General features: G+C 33.2%; 3 protein-coding genes across 10 annotated transcripts in view; 2 read left to right on the top strand and 1 right to left on the bottom strand.

Annotated features, from left to right (window-relative positions):
• Window positions 1–25,700, bottom strand: part of LOC109533899 (disks large 1 tumor suppressor protein) — a 476,297-nt gene that overhangs the window by 221,414 nt on the left and 229,183 nt on the right. For 5 of the 6 annotated variants that reach the window (XM_048670186.1, XM_048670185.1, XM_048670184.1 and 2 more), the window contains one exon: window positions 16,788–16,926. In XM_048670186.1, coding sequence (XP_048526143.1) covers window positions 16,788–16,926 — 139 coding nt within the window. The remainder of the gene's footprint in view (window positions 1–16,787; window positions 16,927–25,700) is intronic. The other variant, XM_048670183.1, reaches the window with a different exon arrangement.
• On the top strand, window positions 6,446–8,961 carry LOC109534424 (larval cuticle protein A2B). Its single transcript, XM_048670218.1, has 3 exons — window positions 6,446–6,548; window positions 8,173–8,436; window positions 8,522–8,961. The coding sequence occupies exons 1-3, from the start codon at window positions 6,537–6,539 to the stop codon at window positions 8,864–8,866; spliced, it is 621 nt and encodes a 206-aa protein (XP_048526175.1). The 5' UTR covers window positions 6,446–6,536; the 3' UTR covers window positions 8,867–8,961.
• On the top strand, window positions 19,593–25,694 carry LOC109534090. 3 transcript variants are annotated; one of them, XM_048670210.1, is made up of 4 exons: window positions 19,593–19,686; window positions 19,748–20,347; window positions 24,514–24,779; window positions 24,859–25,694. In XM_048670210.1, the coding sequence occupies exons 2-4, from the start codon at window positions 20,042–20,044 to the stop codon at window positions 25,559–25,561; spliced, it is 1,275 nt and encodes a 424-aa protein (XP_048526167.1). In that variant the 5' UTR covers window positions 19,593–19,686; window positions 19,748–20,041; the 3' UTR covers window positions 25,562–25,694. The 3 variants fall into 3 exon arrangements, with proteins under 3 accessions (XP_048526167.1, XP_048526166.1, XP_019755201.2); XM_048670209.1 differs by having other exon boundaries at window positions 19,593–19,893; window positions 19,947–20,347; XM_019899642.2 differs by having other exon boundaries at window positions 19,593–20,347.

The following is a 25,700-nucleotide window of genomic DNA, read 5'->3' as shown; positions in this document are numbered from 1 at the left end:
ATAACGTGTGGCCGTTAAAAATAGCATTTATGATACAGCACAGGGCTGAATATGGCTCGAGGGAACAATCGTATAATGATTTCGTACTAGTAATACGTTCAAAACCACGAGAAAATGATGTTTTACCCAATTGTAAAAGTAATAAGCTTCTCACGGGGTTCTCAGAATTTTCATGGGAAATAGTTAGCATCCCGAAGAGGGCCAAAAAAACAGTTTTCTATTTTTCTTCTTTTAACAGCTATGGTCCCGATGTCATTTTTATACCATTTATATTTATTTCTCCAGTTCTAAGGGCATCAAGGGCGGATTATTAACGCCTGCACCATCTGATCTAGCTACTATTGAATAGCAATTATTTAGTCAGATTTTTATTTATTTCCACGTTAAATAGCCATTAGGAATAACATGTAGCCGTAAACACCTTTTATGTTCGTACTGTCTACAGATATGTTGTACTAGAATGGTTTAACATTTTCAAGAAAAAATGCAACTTACAAACCGATTTATAAGTACTTAATAAAGGTGCTGGCAGAATAGGATTTCAAAAAATATCAATACAATATGTTGCAAAAATATATATGTAAAATTATCATCATTTTGGTTATTATAATGTACACACTCATTTTGTACTGTGTTGTTTCGTGAAAATTCTAAATAAATGACCGTGAGCTATTGCCTAAGTGCCTACGTTTTTTCCTAGATTTATTATGGGTTTACCACGGCATTTTTTCCTGGCTATCATTGCTCCTTTTATGGAAAGTCGATATTTTGTGAGACCCTAAACGTAGGCGTGATTAATCCTAAAAGCCGAACCAAAAATCATCCGTAGAAACGTACGCGTATATACTTTTTTGATGACCTAATGGGTAATTGCGGATTTTTCCGTATGAACAGAACAGTTTCTGTTAACAGTTAGTTAAAAAAAATACCAATTTTGAGAAAGATTATGTTGTTGTTAACTCAAAAACATCATAACGTATCGTAGGTATGCTGAGTATGTATGCGTGTCGTTCTGCATAAAACACATTTTATGTTCTGTGGCTGCAGACAGAAAATACTGATCATCAGTAATGGGATAACCATTATTTATTTCAAATAACAATCGTCGTATCTGCTAGACGAAAATACTTTTAATTTTTAACACTTAGCGATAAAATGCGGACAGAGAATCGGGGACGGAAAAAACGTTCAACAGATTGAATCTTTTTCTAATATAAATCTGCTAATTGGATCCTTAACTAGTTTTCCTAATACCTACTACATAGTTTAAAGTAGAAAAATGGCGCTTCTGAGTGAAGGCAAATTTTATTACATACCGTCAGCCATATGTAATTATAAAATCAAATATACAGCTTGATATGTATGTCAAACCTTAACGATAAAACGACATGTTTTAAAAGCATGATGCATTTATGTGTGTGTCTGTGTGTATGTGTTTATTGCAATTGGATTTTGACATTTTTTTTCGATTTGTATAGTTGGATAATTGCAGATTTATGGTTGTATATAAATGAATAAATAGCCACTAGAAATATGTAGACATGTAACAATGTGGTATGAGAGCGAGTATTCAGGAATGCCTCAAAATTACTTAAAAACTTCTTCATTATATTATCATTTATGGACTGTTGATTTTTTGTAAAATACAAATGTGTTTTTTCTAATTTAGTTAACTTCCCCTTTTTGTCGCTAAAATAAATTAAAATACGGGAAGCTGTTGAAGTGTACTTTTAAGTGATATTTTGGTAGTATTTCTGATTGCAGATTATGCTGTTAGAGTCTTGCTGAATAAATTCGTTACACTATAAAGTTAACTGAATCGAAAACACTTTAAAAATATATTTCGCCATTACTCTCGCCAATTTTTCGCTATTCCCTCAGCACCTGCCAAAAAATGTTGATATTTTGTTGGGGGGCGATTTCTTCTCAAACGAACAGATAAGGGCACAAGATGTTTGCAGCGTCACAACAAAGCCAAAGCAATTTTAAAGTGTCCCTGAATGCTCTGCTGTGCTAATCGCATACCATTTGATACCCTGATTACTGCAGAAGTGGTACGGGAAAGGTCAATAAACCAAACTTGAATTTTAAGTTTTAACAAAGCGTGATTCACATTGAATATAATTATTATAACTTCACGTAATGTGCAAATTAAGTTAAATAATAAAGGCAGTGATATTTAGTTTCGAATGTATAAAACAAGGTAACCTTGGATATGCCGGGATCATCATATAATAATATATGATCAGGGCGATTTATATAAGGGCCAGCCCATTTATGAAATGTAATGACTTATAAATGTGTATCGATATACCAATCAAATAAAAAATATCAAAACCTGTATTTTTTCTTCTTTAGAATAAAACTGATTTCCTTGCATTTAGGTTCCCTGCATTTAGGCTATTCAATAAAGAAATGTGCATCCTATTTATGTTATAAACGTTTATAATTGCACGTAAAAATCGCGAAAAGAATTAGAACTAGTGGTTCAAGTAAAATACAGATATGTATCAAATTATAATTTTTGTTAGCCAAAATTTATTAAATGAAACTTGCTCCATAGGTCGCGAAATTCAAGATTGTTGTGATTGTGAGGCAACTACAAGGCATTTGTGCAGTTCTCAGGTTTTATTTTAATTGCCAAGTTCAAAACGTGACTGCACCAAAAGTAATTATGTATTCCAAAACCTAAAACGATAGTTACCTCCGGCAAAATGTTAAATAGTGGCAATTAAGTATTTTGCTATATCTTTAACATGTGCCAATATTATTTATCAATTATTTGTATCTAAATCCTAAAAAGTGTATGTGCATTTAAAAGCTACATCTAATGATCTCTCATGCAGAACAAAATTGGATTTGAGCAATCGCTGGGAAAATAAACCCATCCTATTCCTGATTATATAGATATTAAAATCATAGATGTAAAAAAAATTGTAAATTCATTTGATCAAACAGCGTATACAGGGTGTTTTATCCAACAGTATTCAGACCCTAATCAAACTTTCATTATACTATGCTTCAGTTCGTATAGAAACATGTGTCACGATTGACTTCAATTGCCATAGCAGTGGTGGCCGGTTTTTTTGCTAGGTTTCCCTTAATAAAAAATAATATTTTATGACCATCTTTCCAAAGTGTGGTAAATATATGCTTCATACCATAATTGGCAAGAGAGCAAGTCAAACTTCATCAATGAGAAAAAACTGTAAGTCGCAAACACCAATTTGGCACTATCGATGTGGATTTAGAGAGAATTGCTCAACGGTAGAGCAAATATTCCCGGTCAGGCAGCTAATGGGGAAATGCTGGGAATTTAACAAAACAATACATCACGTCTTATATAGCTTATGACAAGCTCAGGCAAGCTTATGTCAGCATTCTCAGCGACGAGCAATGGACGCAATGGCAGAACTTGGCCTCTCCAAAAAAATTACAATATTAACTAAAGAGGGGTTTTTGTAGAGGGGTAAATAAGTGCAGTGAGAATCGGATAACAAACTTCCTACTGTAGTAGGAAATACAACTGTCAGTGCGAAAGACGCATTTTTTTAATTTGAAACGTGCTGCCAATCACGCTAGTCTCAAAATTAATGAAGCAAATGCAAATTTGCGAATTTTGTAAAATGTTCAATAAACGATTATAATTTTAAAGATATTATGAAATGGTTGGGGGCCACAATAACCTCAAATAAATAATAACATGACACAGTAATTATACAATAGAATCTAATGTGCCCATCGCTGCTATTGTGCCCCACAAAGTGAATCAAAATTCAAAACCCGCACGCTCCCGATGCACGAAGATTAATATCTACACAACAATTGTAAGACCCATTATGACGTACGTCTGTGAGAAAGGAACACTAACAAAACCTAAATAAAACTGGATTAAAATTCCAGAAAGAAAAATACTTAAGTGAATATATGGACGAACAAAAGACCATACCACTCAAGAGAACAGCATAAGAACAAACAGAGAGCTGAAACAGTTGTCTAACCAACCTGAGGTGGTTAAGGCGGGCTGAGGCGGGCGGGTTATGTTAAAAGACGGAAGATTAAACTGGTGTGCGCAAAGAATCCAAACGGAGAAAGACCACTCGGAAGACCAAAAATGCACTGGAGAGATAATATTACATCAGATTTAAGAACCCTAAATAGTCCTGATGTAGAAGAAATTTGTTAGAGCCTTTCAACATTTTAAAAAATGTCTTAATATTTTTCGCTGCATAACGACGCATCAAGTTTCAAAGAAATCCATTCATTAGAGAAGCGATTTTTTGCGCCAATCGAGAAGCCATTATCAGAAGAACAATAAGAGTTCGTAATTTTATTTTTTTCCAATAAAAGATAATTACAGCCTGTTGCTTCAACTTAGAAATGAATACCACCTAAAACGTATTAGCAGAGAGTGGGTTGAAATATCGACCGACGCCCTTACGAATACTAAATAATAATCCGTACGTAAATAGAAACGCATTTTAGAAACCGACTTTCTCTTCAATTTTATCTGGAAGAAAATCGTGCTCCTGTTCGTCAAAAAATAACCATAATACAATAACAAACACAACATAGCATTATCAAGTAAATGACAAAGTAAAATTAAATTAGACATATATGTGCATGCCCGTTAAAATGTAGAGCATTGTGCCAGAGCAAAGGACAGATTTGTAAGAAAAAAATACGAAAAACTTCTTTTAATTTGAAAATAATTATATAATAACGAAATAATTATATAAGAAAATTACACACTTCAATACAAAAAGACCGATTCTTTGATAATATAATGGCAAATTACAGAGTGGTTCTCACACCAGTGTTCCAAGTATATAAATATCAAACGAACTGGTACATCCAGTATTTTGTACATCGAAATACATTCGGAACATTTATAAGCTTTCCCAATTGCTTTACGACAATTTGGGACCTTACCATCAGCTAATTTTAATTTTCAAGTAGTAACTGAAAAATTACTGTGATGCTATAACCATAAGAGTTTTCAAATTCACCATGGAATATTAGACTCCGAATATAGAAAACCTCGATATTTTGTAAATATTTGTTTATTTTAGCACATAAGGACAACTATCTAATTTCTGGTATTGACATGTTTTAGGATTTTCGCAATTTTTTTTGGATGTGGAGGTAACTGAGAAATCAAAAGTGCAAATTTTCCTATTAAACCAACTTCTTATTAATTTTTCTTTCGAATATTATAAACACATTTTTAGCAGGCTTTGATGACCTAAATCGTTAAACAAGTAACCCTTAGATGAAAACCGGAGTCAATTAAGATAAATTTCAACAAATATAAGCGAATTATTTATTTCGTAGATCAAATTAGTTATGAGAGTGAGTGCTTGTTTAACAGCGTAAAAAACAACAACCAAAACTGTAGTTACAGTTTTTTCGGTCATATTGGAAAATGGAAAAAATCTAATTTTCAAATTTATAAACAAATTTTGAAAACCAAAATTTGAGATAAAGGAGCATAATTATTAACATAAACAACACAAGGCAAATTCTGATTGACAAGCCTCTTAGGCTTATCTGTCTGCCAGTCTTCGTTACCAAATAGGCATATCATCGGTTTGATCGGCATTTGATTAGAATTAGAAGCAGTGATGGCTTCTAGCTATAATTTAAAAATGTACTAGAACGGAAGTTAATATGATTTCAAAGTTTTATTAATTTAAAACTACTTGACGAATTCGCCAATTTTAAGATTGTAGAAACACCCATATAATGTCCTATAATAAAATCTTATATGCTCTGTGAACAAAGAAAGTTTTGACAGGAATAGAATAAACAAACAATGGTTTTGCGGTAATTGACTCATTTCACTTCTAGACGTTTTGCTTATTTAATTTTTAATAACAGTTTTACATGCAAGAAAAAAAGTTCTTGTGGTGGGGTTGTATTCAACCAGAACGGTAGGAACCAATAAAACAATAATTCATCGAACAACATAAATACTTAGAAAAATGCACGAATAATGATCATTTAATAGTTGAACTGATGCATATTTCAGTCGAGCATTTCAATGCGAAATCTTTGCTGAACAAAGTTGTTGCTCCATCTTGAATACGTCCCCTTTGACGTCTTGTATGCAGAAATGTGAAAAAATCCACACTTAGATTTCTATGTGTACTGAATGAGAGTATAAAATAATATGAAACTAAGAAAACGAAGGGAGTAAGTAATTCGTTAAATCAACAAAATTGTTAGCAACTGTGCCCATGATTAACAACAATTGCATCAATAAGAAAAGAACATAGTAACAAATATAAATGCAATTATAGTGTCATGCATGCAGTTTCATTGACCGGATTCAATTTTATCAGTAGGTAATCTGGTTTCCAAAATCGATTGCCGACCTTATCATACGGGTCCGGTTCTTTCAGAATTCGGACTTGCACTGCAAGAATGAAGGATAATGAAGTGGACGACAAGTTGTATAAAAGGCGATTCGTATTCGTAATTGTTACACTTTTAATTTGGTGATTCGAGTCTACGTACATTTTGTATAGTCAGCAATGGTTTGCAAGGTATGTAACCAGACATCAATAATTTGGCTTTCATTTATAGTCCAGTAAAAGAAACTTAATTTTAGTTGCAAAGGTAACGGTTAGAAAAACCTAATATTTACTCAAACTAGTTATGTAAAAATATTGTTCGAAGTATTATTTAGTATTCCGACGGGTAATTAATAGCAGATTAATGCCTTATATGGAAACTAACATTTTGAACTATAAACATTTAAATTGCCAGTCTTTTTATGTTATTAAATTTTCCTTTTTAAACTTGTTTGCTTGTTATTCTGTAGGCCGTTTCTCGGTTTTCTCGTTAGCAGTCCCCAATGGTCAAATATGTATTTATTTATAGTCTTCATACTCAAAAGCAGTTAAACGTATCCTGGTTCTTTGATATATTTTGCAAACATTCAATTCAAAGCAATCTGTTATGCGGTGTTCACGTCAAGCATCACGTTTCTTCATTCGCTGTGTCTCGAGCTATTTACTTTGTCATTATTTACAAGTTTCTATTCACGTAGACATATCTTTAACAAAAAAATATATTGTTACGTTTTTTTCCGTCTCCTGATTGGGCATTAAAGGGATTGCTGTATGTTTCTTTAGCAAATTTGAGCTAAGACGCCTACATAACAAACGTGATATTTGTCTTCAGTTAAGGTGTCTTTATATCATGTGCATGTTGAAATTTAACTTTAAAAACGAACTTGATATTGTCTACCCACATCTTGTTAAAATTTTTATGAACATAGCAAATTTTATTCTTCATTATATGATATATTTTATAGATAGAAGATGAAACTTAAAACTTTACTCGAACTTCAGCCGTTTCAGTAAATTTAAAGTATCAAGTATGTAATTTTATGTACCTTTGTATTATGGTAAAAGACAAAGAAGATGATTCGACCACATATAGTATTTATTTAAGATACTAGCTGTCAGGCAAAATGTAAAAAAATGAGGTCCTTTTGAAATATAAATATTAAATGCATTAGTTTGTTATTTTGTCATATCACGGCATTTTCGGTGACTATTGTAAAAACTGCGGCAAAAATCTAAAGTTTTCACATTTTAAGTTCTTCGCAACTGGTAGTTGAGCTGAATAAATAAATTCAATAATTAGTTTCAAAACGCCGAACTAAGCTTTAAGTACTTCAAACTGTGAAAAAATGTATTATATTTGAATTTCAAACCCCATTTATACAAAATCATCAAATTTTAAAAACAAAGCGAACCATCTTTCCTCAAAAGTCTAAAAGTTTGATACAACCAGTTATTTAGATTAGCATAAGTAGACGCCGTCGCGTTCAAATCAAATTCCCATTTGTTTTAGATTAGCTTGATGAATACTTGAATTGTCAATAAAGGGAATTTCAGTTTTGGTTTGAAAATTCGATCTAAAATTTTTTGAAACTGCATCACATAATTTTTGAAAGCAAAACAAATTGAGACGTTCCGAATTCCCAAAACTTGTACCTGATTATTCAAATGTTGTCGAATCATATGCAAAATATTCAAAATTGCTGAAAACGGCAAGAATTCTAGATGCACTTCATTGCAGTATGCAGAGTCTCTATAAAAAGTTGTTATGATGTATAAAAACTCTGGTGTGTGTTCTCAATTTTAACCGTCACTTCAGATCTTCCTCATCGCCGCGTTAGCAGCCACAGTTAGAGCAGGCTCACTCCTTCCGGCACCTGTAGCGATCGCTCCTGCTCCTTTGGCATACCAAGCCGCGATTCCTCGCCTCGCCGCTCCATTGGCTTACGCTCCACGAGTTGTAGCTGCTCCCGTAGCTAAAGCTGTAGTAGCTGCCCCAGTCGCTGCAGAATACGATCCTAATCCACAATATTCGTTCGGATACGACGTTCAAGATGCATTGACTGGAGACTCCAAAAGCCAGGTATCTTCAATATGTTCATGAACTTTCCACTTCAGGCTTTAGTGCTCTTTTTCCTGGACTCTTGTTGAATTTGGTGCTTCTATAGGTTGAGAGCAGAAACGGAGACCTCGTCCAAGGATCCTACTCTTTGGTAGATCCTGATGGTACCAGAAGAACTGTTGACTACACCGCAGACGCACTTAATGGATTCAATGCGGTAGTACGAAGAGAACCTTTAGTAGCTGCACCGGCTGTAGCTAAAATAGCTGCACCAGTAGCGGTCGCCTCCGCTCCAGTTGCTCGAGTTGCTGCTGCATTACCTGCAGCCGCTCCCATCGCTAGAGTAGCAGCTCCGATTGCATACTCAGCTCCTATTGTAAAAGCGACAGCTCCACTGACTTATGCCGCACCCATCACCAACATCGGTTATTCTACATCTGTTTTGCATTAAATTGTGATCATTGTGATCATGGCTAATGGGCTAGTTTATATGAATGTACATTATGTAATGAGGACTTGTTAAATAAAATAACTTTAACTTGGAAATATGTTTTTCTTAAAATACCTAACTGTTTTGGGGGATAGTACTTTCGTGAATATTTAGTTTAAACGAAAATTTCGCTGAATATTAGATTAATTTGACTGGCAATCGAAACTTTGGTATTAGGATGAGTTATGGTAGATTCTCGCTTTCTAAAACGAACAACGTAATTTTATAAGTTCATAAATCGTTCAGCAAATAACGTTCCAAACCTGGGAGGAATGAATTTGAATTGTTAAGCTTTTGATTTTTATTGAAATTGATGTATTTACTTATGTTCATAGTAAATTTCGTTCTAATGTTTTGAAAACTGAGAGAAATAGTAAATTTAACGGTTTCAGATTTTTCTGTCTATTTATATATTATATTAATCTACTCAACCTGGAACATTTTTTACGTGCCCCTTTTGGCAAGTTTTAACATCTATTTTTTATTCATCATTTAGTCGCTAGAATCTATTGTCCTAAATTTCTCTTAAAGCAACTATTTTCAAAAATCATAAGTGTCAAGAAAGAATAAATAAATCTAGCAATTTGAATGTTTTTGTATGCTTCGAACTCAATCGCGACAACTTCTACAATTCTTTATTTAACGGATAGGTTGTGTGATCAGATAAAAATCAAAGTAGAAATCAAAATAAAGCACGATTTTGGCAGAACCGAGCAATCAAATGCTGAAAATGACAAAGCATCCATTGTTCATGCCAAATGTAACATCCGCCACATTTTGTGGAATTGTGTCTGAATATGAATAGAACGCAACACTCAACAGTCATTCCCTTGATACAGATACTTGATGTGTTGTCTGTCTTGTCCTTAAAAATCCCATGTCGAAAAGATGTTATTAGACTGAAGGATGCTCCCGTAGGTAATCGAAATGCGAATATACTTAAAAAATACAATTTTTCGCAATTGTTGAAAAAAGGAAAGGTCTCCAGCGAATTGCTGAATAAAATTTAAAAGCTGGTCTGAGGAAATGTGATACATCAATTTTCAGGGAGGACATTACTTTGAGAACTTAACAGTTATAGATTAAAATTGTTCACAACGCACGGCCGTTGAATCGTGTTAAGGTAAAAAATAATTTTATGTAACTACACCACCACCTAAACCTATTTTAGATGCAAATTATATAACTTTCCAAATCAGTTATGGAATCGTATAATTAGCTAAGAAATACAATGTTCAAAGTTTTTAAAAGCAGCGGAGTTTCAACGCGACCAATTTGTGCCCCGAATGCCCCCGGTTCCTCCGGTTGTTTATTAACAAATTTTACCTTAGATTTGCTTATCTTATTCCTACACGTAAATAATTTTCAATAACTACATTTTTAATTTCACTCGTTGTTCTGCACACCTTTGTGCTTTAGTGCGCTGAGGATTACTGCTTGCCTTTTTATTTCGTTTTTTATAGATTATTGATTGGATGATTGCTGATTTATTAATTTTTTATTATTCATTATTACTAGATTGACAACTTCACTTCTTTGTCATTGTTACACACCAAAACAACCAGAACAAAAATAAATGACAGGACGCCGAACTGGCGCGTTCAGAAATGTTCTATCCGCGCCAACACTCGTTATTATTTTTGGTGCTCATCTGAGAGTCTACGTTACATCACTACCCATATAATTATTTATGTTTCCTATTTGCTAGCCTAAAATGACTTGCGGCACTATTAGACTCTTATGATTGCATTTAACATGTCGGCACGCATTTGACCATTTGAATTTAGCTCTATAAACAAAAGCCCAATAATTGAATTGCTATTATGCCGGGACAAACAATAGATTTTCGATGGGGTGAATTATGCTTTGTCGCATGAGAATTCACTTTATTGTCAATATTACATAATGTCACTTCGATCGATGGACTTAATGGCTGACAAAGTATTTCATCAACTGTGGATTAGCAAAATATTTTCTCGATCGGTTGCACACTGATTTTTCAAATGCTGCCTAGGTATCGCATTTACGATATTCTTATCTCACTTATACTGTAAAATATCTACAAAATTTTGGGTAAAAAGCAGCATTCTCATACTCCTTTTCAGTTGCAAGTTATTCAAATTCAAAACTTATTAAACGTAAAAAAATCCATGGCGAATTATACAATGCGTATAAAAATATTAAAATACAATAAAAATTCACATAACAATAACAGATAAATAATCAATAAATAAATTACATGGGTACCCTCAGCTTTAGTTCGGACTTAAATGCTCCCAAAGAAATATAAAAAATGGCAAATCTAAATTGTTAGCAGTTCTGCATACTCTGTCGATAATTATAAAGTTACTGTAATTGGTATTATGAGCTGCTAAGTAAAATATAGATTGACTTCTGACATGGAAATTAAATTCACTGAGCAAATAAGGGCAATTTATATGGTAGTTAATTAATTTAAAGAAAAATATCATTTCACTTTCCAATCTTCCATGTTCAAGCGTTTGAATTTCTAATTGATGTCGTAATTGTAGCTAAACCAAATTATCTAAAGGTATGGATGCCTTGTAGGCGCAGTATCTTAGAAATTTATTTAGAATGTTTTCTATGTTATTTATATGTACATAACGATGTCCCGTCTTATCCCGTCCTTATTATGTCGATAACTAGGCGACCATATAATATTTGCGTATGTTTATTACATATAATATTACGTTATACGTAATTATAGATAGCGGATTTGAACAGCCGCTTTAAATTTGTTAAACTTTAATTAACTAAAATCTGTTTTATATTTTACACATTTTTTACCGCTTTGTACTTTGTACATTTTGCATACACCTTGACGTACTAAAATTTAGATACTTTTATGGCGAAACACAAAATTACAAATAAAATGACCATCTAATGACTTATGTGGAATTAAAAATGATAGCAAATGTATGAAATGCCTGGTTTTTCTGGACCTTTGGGCATGTACTAAATATGACTGAAACCATACAAAAGCTAAGGCAGTGACAAATCCAGTACCAACAGGAAATATATGCATAGAGGGAGCGCAAGAAGAACATTCCTATAAGCCTAAAAAGGAAGACATTTATCACGTGTCTCCTACCAGTTCTCACATATGGGGCAGAAACCCTAACGCTCACTAGGACTTCAGCAAGGACATTGAGTGTCACACAAAGAAAGATGGAAAGATATATGCTGGGGATCTCACTTAGAGGCAAACAATTGAGAAGATTCGTAGAAGACTTCATTGAAAAAAGTCGAAATCGCTGTCGACCAAACAGATCAGAGATCGACGAAAAAACTTCTGAAATGGAGGTCATGGTCAGACAAACGAAATCCCGGAAGACAACACACTAGATGGACAGATTATTTAAAAAAGCTCAACACCAACTGGATTGCAGCGGCACAGGAACGAGAAACTTGGAAGAAACTTGAAGAGGCCTATGTCAGACAGCGGACGCAAAGGGCTGGAGAATAATGATGATGATGACTGAAAAAATTAATCTTTTCCCTGAAGGTATAAATTATATGCCCAAGGCAAACGATCACCTTATTCGAGACATGACCTCAAGACGAAACAAATGTTCGTTGATAATGGTAAAAAAACGTAAAAAAATTTAATACGTTTGAAGGTATTTTGCATTAAACTATATGCCAAACATAATGTTATGACAAATGTTTTTCTTTCTGAATTGCTGTACATTACAGCAACAGAATGGCTAATAAGACAACAAAAAAACAAACGGATTCCTCAGCATGCTGAAAAGTTGGGGACTGCAATATCGAGATTATACTATCGCTTAAGACTTAATGGAAACTATGAGTTTAACATTTTTTGAAAAATGTCGCCATGTGAAACTTCTAAAATATCCATTTTCCTTAAGGAAATTGTTGATTGTCAAATCTGTACTGAAACTGAGATTGAAAAGTTTTTACGTTTTCGAATTTTAGTCATTTACACATGCGACCGTATTGTGAATCCAACTAATAGTTCGGTTTTAGAAAAACTTCATAGTTTTCCATAACAATTAGATAGTTTTTGTGTAAATCTGACTTTCTGCCCCGGTCTACCTTTGCGTAAATGACACAATACTGACAAATACATTTTTCTATTATCAAAATACCACATTAAAATTTATTTGAAAAAAACTTAAATAATTATATTAATCGAGGAAGGATGATCAACGAAAACAATTGCTGAAAGATATGGAAAACCGAAGAGCACGATTTATAAAATTGAAAAAAATTATGTTAACAGTCAACTTTGAACAAATTTGTGACATACATCGCACATATATTTCACTAAGCCTGATTTACCAAATTCGGGAAAAATCGCCTTTAGTAGTCGTCTACTTTTATGTGTGTTCAACTTTTATGACTATGTGCTTGTTGCCGAAACTTTTGTAGACAATTATTCTTTGATAGTCGAAAAATGAAATATGAATTACCTAAGGAAAAATATGTTCAGTTCGAGTGTTCAGTCTGAAAAGCTTTTAAGTGTAATTTGCCAAATAGGTTATATCAATTCTGGGCAAGAAAAACGGGGAAGCAATTATATGGGCTGCAAGAAATTATAGGAGAGCGCGATTTTACACGGAAACCTCAGACGCAAAGTAAATAATTGGATGTTGTCAGGAGTAGAGGTAAATTATCTTCGCTTTCTTTGTTTTCAATTGCAAAAAAGATTCCAGAATCGCGAATCCAACTTTCCCAAAGTAAATGAAAGTTCTAAATTCCGCACCATTCGTCGAATCATTAAACAATATACCAGGCTTAATGGAGTCAAATATAATCGTAAATTTACTCACATAATGCCTTCGTGGGAAACTTTTATCTCGGCACCTAATTTCGAGAGTCCAATTAGGAATAAACCCCTGTGAACTTTTCAGGTCCATTGAGATTCTGGCTAATGACGAAACTGAGTAATATAATTACTATAAAACTACCTTTAACACCGTGCAGAAAGGGTGGAGCGAGAGAATTATCTCCTGAGTAAATAGAACCTTGCGTTTTGTAATACCCAGGAAATCGTTTTGATATTTGTGGAGGTCAACATGATTTATCTAACTACGCGCTCTAAAAAATATGAAAATGCTTTTCTGCTTATTGAGCGCCTATAATAAAAGCATCCAGTTTAGTTTAAAATTTAAATTTTTATATTTAATAATACAGAGCATCACGTAGCCATATAATTACGAGGGTACTAAGCTCAAAGGACGATGTGGCTTAACTTTTGACAAGAAAAAATGTCTGGCTCCTCTAATATTGATGGTCAAGGTTTAAAAAAAAAGTTTTATAAAATACCGGGGAATGATGATATGTATTTTAATGAAACTCACAGTAAATTTGTTCCGATGGAAGACTCATATTTTGATGATGCATCCGAGTTCACGCGCAAAACTGATAGATATTTTTATTTGGTAGCAGAAAAATTCATTTTTTTAAGTTGCGTTTCACATCTAAGATTAGTACTTACATCGTTATTTGACATTTTTATCCTATTTGTGAAATCTTACAGCGTTCACAGTTTCTGTCTTGTCCGACTTAGGTCACGTATTCTTAGGGAAAATTTTAAAGCGAGTTTTGTAAAAATCGATCGCATGATTCTCCAGATATTTCAAAATCAAACAGCAAAAGCAGTGTAGCCGTACACTTTTTCTGAATAAACTTTAAACAGATCATCTGTTTCCCCAAATCCTTCTGTTTACCCAAAAAATGTTACAGTGCTTTTTCTATCAAATGCGTAAGGGAGCCTCTGTAGATTTTTCAGTTAAGTATCTTTTCAGCCTTGTGAAATTTAGTATTTATAGTAATTACTTTAATCGAACAAGAATTATCTTCATTTCTTAATAATTTATGACAGTCAAATTTAGTTTTTTAAGGAATAGCCTACTTTTTAATCCATATTCAGGTTATGCATTGAATTTGATGTATTTTTATAACATATAATTTCTGAATTCAATAGCTTTTAAACAAAAGACAACTCTATTATTATTTTTTTTTACTAAAATAAACGATGTAATTTCAAAATAATATGAAAACCAATATTAGACGCAATACAATTTGTCCTGCGGCATAATTCTAATCTTCTAACATTGTTATGAAGAACTCCTATCAGCATTTGTGAGAATATTTTATGGAAAGCGCGTCTTATTCTCTGTTTTGTGTCCTCAGGAGCTGTTAAAGAAACTTGGTAGGCTTTCTTTGACGTATCCCTAAAGAAAAGTCGTAAGGAGTCAGGTCAAGTGAACTGGTTGGCCAAAATGCGCGTGCATTCCTATCCATATATGATCTATGTAAAAATTATGGACATTAAGGGCATAGTGAGGTATAATAATGTCAAACCCCTGAACTCTGGATAAAATTGTATACATTTTGATGCATTACCGTGTTTAAACGTTCATTTCAATCTAGAATCTGAATATGAATTGGAAAAGTAGGCTATTGCATAGAAAAATAATCTTGATTGTCATTACTTTATTTTGAGTTACCCTGTATACACAAAGTGACAGCAATTAATATTTTGTCAACAATCACAACACTTTTTTCCAGTCACTGTTTCTTCTTAAATAATGTGTTTGGTAAATCGACGCGTGATTTGCAGAAGATTTGAGCATGAGTAATTATTAAGAATATCTTTTACTATCTACCTTCATAAAAGGGGTTTATTGCCCGATTACAATTTGTGTTTTATGAAACATATTTAATACTAAGGATTACGTAAACGACCATTGATTTACATATAAAAGTATTTACTTATATTCAATTTTCTTATTAAAAAGAAATGTATGTTACTTATACAAATTCTGTTACGTTATGCTAGCAATATAAAATGGATTTATGGTTTGTAACCTTAAAGTAAAGCGTAGCTCGTAAAAACTCCAAACAATTTTCCCTTCTAAATTGAACCGAAACATGAACCCAAATTAACGTGACTTTAAGAAACATCAATAACATACCATTTTTGGTTTAAATTGTCTAAAGTCAGGTCTGTGGCCATGCCATTAGTAGAATTAAATATTATACATATACTATATCCAATAGCCAACAGCTTTCAGTTATACCATAATTAAAATTGGGCTTCTAGCGACAGTTTGAAAATGCTCGTGTGCTAGAAAAAAATAAAACTGCAAAATGACAACAATTATGCTGATGATATAGAAGATATGGTTATTTAATTGTTGTAAAACTTCCTGACAGAAAAATAAGCTGCAAAGTTATTCTGTCATTATCATAGCCCTCAATGTTCCTCAATATTCTCTTAAAACGAATGCCAATCAATAGCAATATAATTACATCTCAACTAGTTAACACGAATTAGGGTGGTAAAATTGAAGATGTGAACGAAGATATTGCATAACATTTAAACTTATAGCTAACCATTTGGCAAAACAGATGACGGTTGAAGTCACTGATCAGGAATTTAACAAAACATTTACATTAGCAAACATTAAGAAAAATCATACTTTGCTTCATCTATTTGTTAGTCGCTTTGTCTTTCGGAATCATGGCTCCTACTTTAAAATTCAAAGCAGCTGTGATCCAGCTAATAACACATTAGCAAATTACTACATTCAATATATTTTTGTATTAAAACACCAAAAACATTATAAAATGCGCTCGAGCACTTCAGATTATATTCGTCGCGAACCCCAAGATGGATCACTTTCAGTAAATCCGAGAAAAGCCTACTTCATCTTTAATGCGGTTATATTCGTTTTTGTGAATACCACAATATTTGAGCGGTTAGACCTCCATTGAAACGTGACTGACACTGAGATTACAGACTGCTAGTTTTTCATTTCGCATTTCGGCCATTTCCGAAATGGAACTTCCAATCACCGATTGAAAATCAACATAAGACAATGTACTTACATCATTATTTGTGTACGCAGGAATGATGGGCCCGTCGTTTGATTCCCATTTGTTGGCTATCCGAATGGTTTCGGCAGTTTTTTCTTGAACTGATTTGTTTTCGTCTAGTAATGTTAGTTCGTAAAACTCTTGAATATCTGCAATAGAATAAACATGTTAACCGACTTATGCCCGTTAAATCGCCCAAAACACCCTACATGTATTTAAATCTGAGAAAATGACACAACGCAAAAGATTTCGTTTCACTTAAGGATGTTTGGAATTAAACTGAAATCAAAATCAGTGGTTACGGAATATCAAAAAGAGTCAATAGGGTTCCGGGTATAAGGGTTATATTAAAATCTGCACTCATTTTTAAAACAAATGTTGACGGCGCTTTTGCAGTAATTGCTTTCGGTACTATTCGGAAGGAACAGACAAGAAATGTATTATCAAAATAAACGTATGACATCCGTGCCATGCAGACGTGCACATGCAGATCAAAACGTATCGAGCTGGGAAACACTAAACTAAAAAACGAAAACTGCTTCACTAAAAGGAGCAGAGCTAAAAAAAACATGTGACATTAAAAAATTTCCGATAAATCTACTATCGATTCGGCAGCATTGTAATTTTCACCAACCTAATAATTTTAAAGATGAACATAATTAATCAACATCGCTTTAAATTAGGTAGTATTGTCAAGTTCTTTCGCATTTTATGATTGCTTAAGGTTCTCCAATGCCCAAAATACAACAAAAAAGATCGACTTATAACACAAATTTCATGCATAATTATTTTTCTGTTGGTAGTCAAATTTCGTCACTGATGACTTGCCACCAAAGTTATAGTGTATGTAGCTGTTCAAGTGTCCTGCCCTACTATACAGCTTTGAGTGTAATATTCAATATCCACGTCAAACAGATTCGAATTTGATTATGTTAAGAACCAATTTAACCGATAGTCAACTTACCGTTTTTTTACCAAGTGCAAGTGATGAATTTTTAATCTACTCATTTTGTCGGTTTTTTATTACATTAGACTGTTTGCATTTTAAATTAATAAAAAAAAATTAAGAATAGAAAGGAAGAGTGTGGTTTAGCTATGATTAATTTTCAACCCAATATTCAATACTTGATACGAAATTTCTGCACATATGATCACTACAACAGCAGTAATCAATCAATGAGTATCAATCAATGACTGTATTTATAATATCAACACAAATGTGTTGCACTGCACAAAAAAATATGGCCCAATAACAGCACCGGACCATAATGCACACCATACGGTTCCTTTTTTAGGATGCAAAGGTCTTTCTGCGATCACCTGAGGATTTTGAGAGCCCCATATAGGGCTGTTCTGTTTATAACCACCGAGCGAAAAATGAGCTTCATCGCTCAAGAAAATTTGGTTAGAAAAATCATAATCAATGGCTTGTTGTTCAATTGCGTATCTTCTGCGTTGCCCATGGTCTTGAGGCTTAAGTTCTTGAGTCAGTTGGACTTTGTATGGATAAGGCATCAAATTCAATTGCAAAATTCGCCACAGTGAGCCGCAAGACAATCCCAAATGTTGAGCAGTCGGGGAATCGACGAATTCGGCTCTTCCTCCACAGTTTGAGCAACAACAACGACATTTTAAGCTGCACGAATGTTGGGATGATGCACAGGCCTTACAATATCAGCAACCGATTCAGTCTCTTAAAATTTTTCTACTGTGTTCAAAATTGTTTCCTCCGTGGGTCGATTATGTCGACCGTAATCTGCTCGAAACGCCCTAAATGTTGATATAGCAGAATCACCATTTTTATAGTCACATTTAATAATTTTTACGCGTCCTTCGACAGTCAAACGATCCATTTTCCTAAATGGCAAACCTTCAACTAAAACAAAATCGCTTCGGATGACGTTTACCTTTAACAGACATGAAATAGCAAGGTTTTACTTTTCCAACCTCGAATTGGATAACCCGTTAGTAGTACTATAAAGTAGAATAAGATAACTTTTAAACTAATGTAAAATTTTATGTTTCCAATTCGAGAAAACAAACCGATCTTCAATATAGTATACTTATCAGTATTTTATTCCCCATTCATTTTATACATCGGCTGGCCCATTAAACRTTATTATAACTCTCGTGATAAATCAAAACCTTATTTTCACCCAATTTTGAAAACGTTTTAGTTAATTTAGATCGAAAATAAAAAAAAACCGTCTGRAACTTGGACTTTGCCTAGTTTAAAAACGAATTCAAAATTTATTTGCAACAAATGAACGACAATAAATATACCGAACTGGAAATAATGTGTTCTTTTCTGTTGCCGAAACAACAAAATATAGGACTTAAACAGAATATTTCTATTCCAGGCTATTCTTGTGTGAATAAATTGGGTGAGGCATGTACCAAAATATGTATCGTGTTAATTTGCTGAATTTACATACGAAGCAATGTAACTATGTGATGTTAATAAGCTTTAAGCTAAGTATTAAGCTTTCGAAAATATTTCAGATAAAAATATATATAATATATAAATGTGATATATAAATGTGACGCTAGTTTTAAATGCCTTGATGCGTTGAATTAGAATAAATTGCAGCTCTCCAAATACATGAGAAGGGGATAAAGTAGTATATTATTAAAGCCTTGTATTCCCAATCATTGGTGCATGTGCGCATTAAAAAGACAATATTGTAGGAAATATGTAGATACAAAATTATATGATTGCACCAGAAACGTTTGTTAACTCGGATTCTGAAATGAAAAATGTATTGTAGTGCAACACATGCTATCACTACTGTCGTTAGTTTATTGTCTTTGTGACAAGCTTTCAAATACGTTTTTCTTTGTTAGTGAAATATATCAATATTTATTAACATTTTATGGCCAACAGCGGATTGCTAACATCTGAAGAATTAGTAGGCAACATTTCTGATACTTCTACCAATTCGCAAAATGTTGAACCCCACCCTCTCTCAGATAACGCCCTTATGATATACAATATACAAGAAGCAAAAGAACAGCCACCAAAACCACCGCCAAGTCCTAAAGAGCTGATTACAGATTGCTATATCTCGGTTTTACCAAAAATTCCCGAAGATATTAACCATCTAGAAATTCCTTTTGTAAGGCAAGTTGGAGTGAGAGATTCCATAGAAATGTTAGCTCCGTTTTTCAGTTGTAATGATTATCAAAACAACTTGGTCGAATTTTGGTTCCTCGATATAATTGTGGATTGCATTTGGAAAGTGCAAGACGAATATAGGTTTCCAAATGCGCAGCATATTGGAATGGGTTCTTTTTATAATAGAACTTATCATCAAGAAAAACATGACAAGGGAACTAATGTTACGAATTATCGATGATGCAATGGCTATTGCTGAAGAATATATACAAGCTGGAGGCTCCGAAGATCCTGTTCCCAGAAACCTTTTTACACTTACTCTGGAAAACGACAGTGAAACTCCAGAGAGTATTTTAAGTTTAGATACATCTATATTAACAGAATCACTATCGAGTGCAATCCACTTGAGGCCATCAAAGCAATACATAGTTATCGAGTGTAATCAGGAATATGAGGTAACATTTAACAAGCTACTATATCCACTTGAATAATCTACTAGAAGCTACGGATAGGTTTACAGCCATATAGAATCTGGCTGTAAGAGTCTTGCGTCGGTTAGCCCTAATTTGAATAAATGTGCATTCAATTATAATTCACTGTTAGGCCCTAATCGAAACGGTTTTTCTAACCCCGTAAAAGTACAGCTTCACTTTTCAAGTGCAAAGAGTGAAAATATGTTTATCGAGACAGAGAATTTGTTGAGTCTATAGGAAGTACAATGAGTTCCAGACAATGGGTTTCGAACTGTTGAAACATATTTTTCAATTATACATTAGTAAGAGGGGGGCTTTGGGCAAAAGTTGACATGGCATCTTTTTTCAGAAACGGCCAATGTTTCCGCGTTATTATGTATGTTGTTGGTATGTAACGAAAATAATAAATATATCTATACAACCAATGTAACAACAAAACAGTGTAGTAACATAGCATTTTTTTGAGTAGAAGTATGTTATATAATAAGGTAATTATATAGCATAACAAACGTCCCAATATAAAGCAGTACTCATGCACTTTTTAAAAATCGTCTCAGTTAAATTATTATGCCCCCTCTTAATCTGCAATTTTCTCGTTTTTTTGTTGGTATTTACCGCACATGTTCGACAATCATAGACTGCAAGCTGTACTATAAAATTTTAACCTCCTAAAACTTCTATATTGTTGACGTTTTTTTTAATGATATTCGCGCTTCTCAATTGTGTTAATATTTGATTACAAGAATGTGGACCTGATCACATCATAGATAGATAGATAGACAGGCGCAAGACCTGAGTCTAATCTTGATTTGTATTTGTTATTAATTGTTATACAGATTATTTAGCTCTTGACCCCTTTTAGTAAGTTGTCGTTCATATCGAAACTCGACATTTTCTCAAGTTAGAAATAGCGAGTAGTAAAATAATGTACTGCTCACACAGTTTGATCAGTAACCGAGTAGAATAAATCAAAGATTGTTAAACCATTAGTTTAAAAGTTTGGTCTCTTTCATGTATTGTACTAACTGAGCAATCTTCAAGAATATTTTGTTTTAAAATTTCTATTAAAATACAAATTCTATTTGACTGTAGACACCTAAGCAGCTGGTAAAGCCATTATGGATTTGGAATTTTAAATTTTCAAATTCCTATCGTTGACTGTTTGATTGTAAATAATTTAATTTTCCTTTCCCTCGATATTTTTCAACGTTTCAAAGCAAGCGCATTTTATTCACTACATGCACCCTCAAAGTCATATTAAAGCCCTGGTGGTAATGGGATCAAACGTTATATTTGCCTGGATAACTCGGTAAAACGATGGTTAGTTTATAACATTTGCCTAAAATTTTAAACTCTGACTACAACTGATATTAACGAAATTTTATTAAAGCAACATCACAATCTAATTTGTGAGTTGATTATTATCAATCCTTTAACATCGTTTCAACCTAGGATTTAATAAATAAATGGCTTTGATTTCAGAAGCGATAAAATATATAGAAAAAAAAAGCGAAGTCCTAGTTGCAAAATAACTGTACACTCGAACTAAAAGTAGCAAAATGTTAATTTTAAAATTCATATAAAAGTGAATTAATTAGGAAACTTTTTATTTGAACATGACAAAATAGGGATTATTATGTTTAAATTTGAATAAAAAATGCTTCACCACGCTCAATGAAGAAGCACCTCACCAACTGTCATTTGCCACCCCTGCCGATGAAACGACAGGATGAAGAACACAGAAAACAAATCTGAGACTGAGTGGAAACCGAGTCGAGAACGCACGTCAAGCCGCAGTTTTATCATTGTCAGAGTTTACACTTCCAATAAGTAAGAAGTTACACACGAAACAAATATACATTAAAGGTGACAACAATATAATGATTTGCAAAATAACGACATGGAAAAGTTATACCGGTCTTTTTCAGTAACTCCATCCTAGATCTTATATCGCTAATTTAGTCATTATCAAACAAAAAATCACCAATGAAGTGCTAACAATTTTTAGTACAAAAAGTGTTCATTAAATTTTAGTGCTTTTTTAAATAACTCAAGAAAATCTGCTGGATTTCTTGCTCGAACTATTCGTAAGTTTGCCCGAAAACTGATTATCTCTATACAGGGTGTCCCACCGGGAACCGCCGCGATAGATATCTGACAAACTGTAATTAGGAGAAATTTGAAAATTGGACAGTGTGCCTAGGTCATTGGGGGCAAGCGGTGTAAAATATTTTCAAAATGGCCACATTTCCGGTTATACCGGACGTGCGTATCAACTTACCTCTTTTAAATGGAAGACCCTATATATTATTACAATTTTGAATTCTACTTCAAATTCTAAATATATCTCATATGCAATATACTGTAGCCAAGTCGAACCGTTTTTGATATATTTGGAGTTTTATGTAAAAAATGACAGTTGCAGCCACTCGAATAATTCTTCATTTTTCCTATAAGGGAATTTGTCATACTTAATTTGAGTTGCATTTATTGTTCAAAAAGACTTACTTTAATGGAATTTCGAAAACATTTTTAAAACTATTAATGCAAAGTGTTAACAAAAATTTCAAAATACAGTTGAGAAAACCGCCCAAAATCAATTTTTTCTTTTTGAGAATAATTAGTAATCATGCCAGGGCGTCTCATATACAAACGAAGATTATTTAAAATTCTTGAAGCAAACATCGTAATTTTCATTTTTGAATGTTTGAGTTTTCCAATATGCTGCCAATCAAACATGGAACAATTTCAAAATAATGCTTAATAACAAAGTTGAAATTCGATCTTCAACTGTTAATATCTTCTAGAAATTTTCGAAAAAATGTTTTTCAATGTTTCTCTTGTACTCCCCAAGTGAGCCTCCATCACCCTTCAAAAAGGATGACGCCAATTTTGAATCACCCTTATAATACTATTAATATAAGCACAACAATACTTTTAAATTCGACAACTTTCTGGACTAATTCAGAACATATCATTATAACATTCAACATAAGTAGATTTTGCCTTTCCAAGTTTCAAACTAAAATTCACTGAAATGTACAGTTCGCAACGAAATATGAAAGTTTTTTATCATAAATTAAAACAAAAAAATTAATGAATGAAAGTTTAAAATTTTTATTGAAAAAAATAATCTTGATGAAAACAAATAAAAGCCTTGAACCTTAGTAATGAGACGTTATAATACGAATTAGAGCGGTTATAATATTACAGATAATGATGCAATGTGAGTTTTAACGTTTGACTACATCCAATCATTTGCCATTGATCGACGCGAGGAAAAATTCGTAATTATTCGGGAATCGAATAACGGGCTACGCTTTAATTTAGGCGAGACGTCGACGGGCAGAATAAAGTCGATTTAAATTTCAATTGGGCATCTGAAGTAACCTACAGGTTGACTATAAATTGACATAATTCCGCTGAGACGTTGAGGAATATTTACCAAGCTTAGAAAAAATAGTAAAAAAAGAATGCAAAAAAATAAAAAATCTGCAAACATGTAATCATAAATTGAATAGTAATGGATTTACTGAAATAAAACTGAAAATAAAGTTTTGCCCTTCATCAACTGTTAAATCAGAATGGTGACCACCAAAACTAAAAGGCACAATATAATTACGCTGGTGGTAATTATCAGTTGAGATTTTTTTGTGTTAAATGTAGTTTTTCAATTGTTTTCACACTATCCCAACGCAAATGAATGGATAAGTATATGTACTGAAATGAGTACATTCATTAAATGAGTTTTAAAACCGAACTGTTCAACTGTATCTCATAACATCACTTCACAACATTGTTTTAAGTGTTTACTAAAATTAATATTATAACCTGCCCAAAACATTAACATGGTTTTCCATTAGATTTTAATATTTATGTTAAACTCGATCAACTTGAATGTTGCTTGTGAGTCTTAGCTATGACTTCGGCAATCAGAAATTCAGTTGCAGAAAGTTAAATTTTCTTCAACAACGTTCACTTGCTCATTAGAGTCGTCTTGCTTATAATAAACAACATGATTCAGCCCATCTTTTATTACTCATTTATCATGTATGCATATACATCATGCAAATGTAGCATAATTTACTATCACAGTAATCACAACAAAGTAATGTCGTATAAAGTAATGTTTCTTTTAACTATTACAGGTTTTTAAGTTACCGACTAGGGAGCCAAATGTCGGATGTCTTTCATCMTCTGTCGATTCAGCATCTGATAACGAACTCTCTGAAGAAGAAACGTTGCAACCCATTAGTGTAAAAGAATCAGAGTCGTCAGTGGATTTTTGTAAAGTTGATATGTCAACGCCTCCCAGATTAAAGTCGTTACAAGATTTAACAGCGACGTCGACTGATAGCTCTGCCTATGAATTAATGCAAAACCAGGAATCAGACAATATAAAAATTGGAGACTGGTGAGAGTGGCTATATGCACAACGCGTAAACAGAATAAGTTTACAAGTCGTAAATGATTGTTTCCCTATTTTGCTTTAGGCACAAATTGACCAGAAAATGTACACCTCCAGTATGCCCAACTAAAATAATTATGGAAAGAGTAAGTTCACCTGTAATGGAAGAACATAAAAACCAAATGGAATCGTCACTTGATCATACCCCAGACAGCAGTAACGAAATTGCTCCAACAAAAGATCAAATTTTCCAAGCTTTCTACGAGCATAATGTATGGAATTTAAAAAACGAATTTATGACAAAATTCAATTTGGGGTGGACTTCATTGTCCTCTATTCGAACTATGAATAGCCCACTTGCAACAAAAAACGAGTATAACTTTGATCACTATCAGAAATCTGAGAAAGCAGACAAGGAACGTTTCATTAAATCCGTTCTACTTTTAACAGTTCGTCAAATTGTTTACGATTACTTCCAACATAACTTCGCATTTGACCTGGTAAAAATATCTCTTACAACTCCCCAGTTTCTTCTCACTCAGGACGTCAATATGGACTGGTATACTCCAAAGGAATTTAAGAACGATTTCAAAAAATTCCAAAACGACCGAAAAAGGAAAAAACAAAAAAAGAACCCAAAAGCAAATCTAAAAAAGATAAAGTCAAATCTAGTAAAGGAGATAAGAAAAACACTAAAAACAAATCGGATAAAAAATCCAAGTCGGACAAAAAATCAAAAACATCAAAGAAGAGTAAATCCTCCAAAGAGAATAAGGGTAAAAAGTTAAGCAAAGAAGAAAAAAAGGAATTAGAACGACAGAAGAAAGAGCAGGAAGAACAGGAAAATGAGTTGCTGCGTCAAGCAGAGGAGAAAATGTACATGTTTCCTTTAAAAGAAGCCGTTGATGATCAGTTTTTCGTTGATCT

The sequence above is a fragment of the Dendroctonus ponderosae genome, unplaced genomic scaffold (genome assembly GCF_020466585.1).
Source record: "Dendroctonus ponderosae isolate FM_Combo_2020 unplaced genomic scaffold, Dpon_F_20191213v2 Dpon_F_20191213_1, whole genome shotgun sequence".
Lineage (NCBI taxonomy): Eukaryota > Metazoa > Arthropoda > Insecta > Coleoptera > Curculionidae > Dendroctonus > Dendroctonus ponderosae.
Note: the sequence above shows the minus strand (reverse complement) of the source record. Positions and strands in the feature narration are given on the sequence as shown.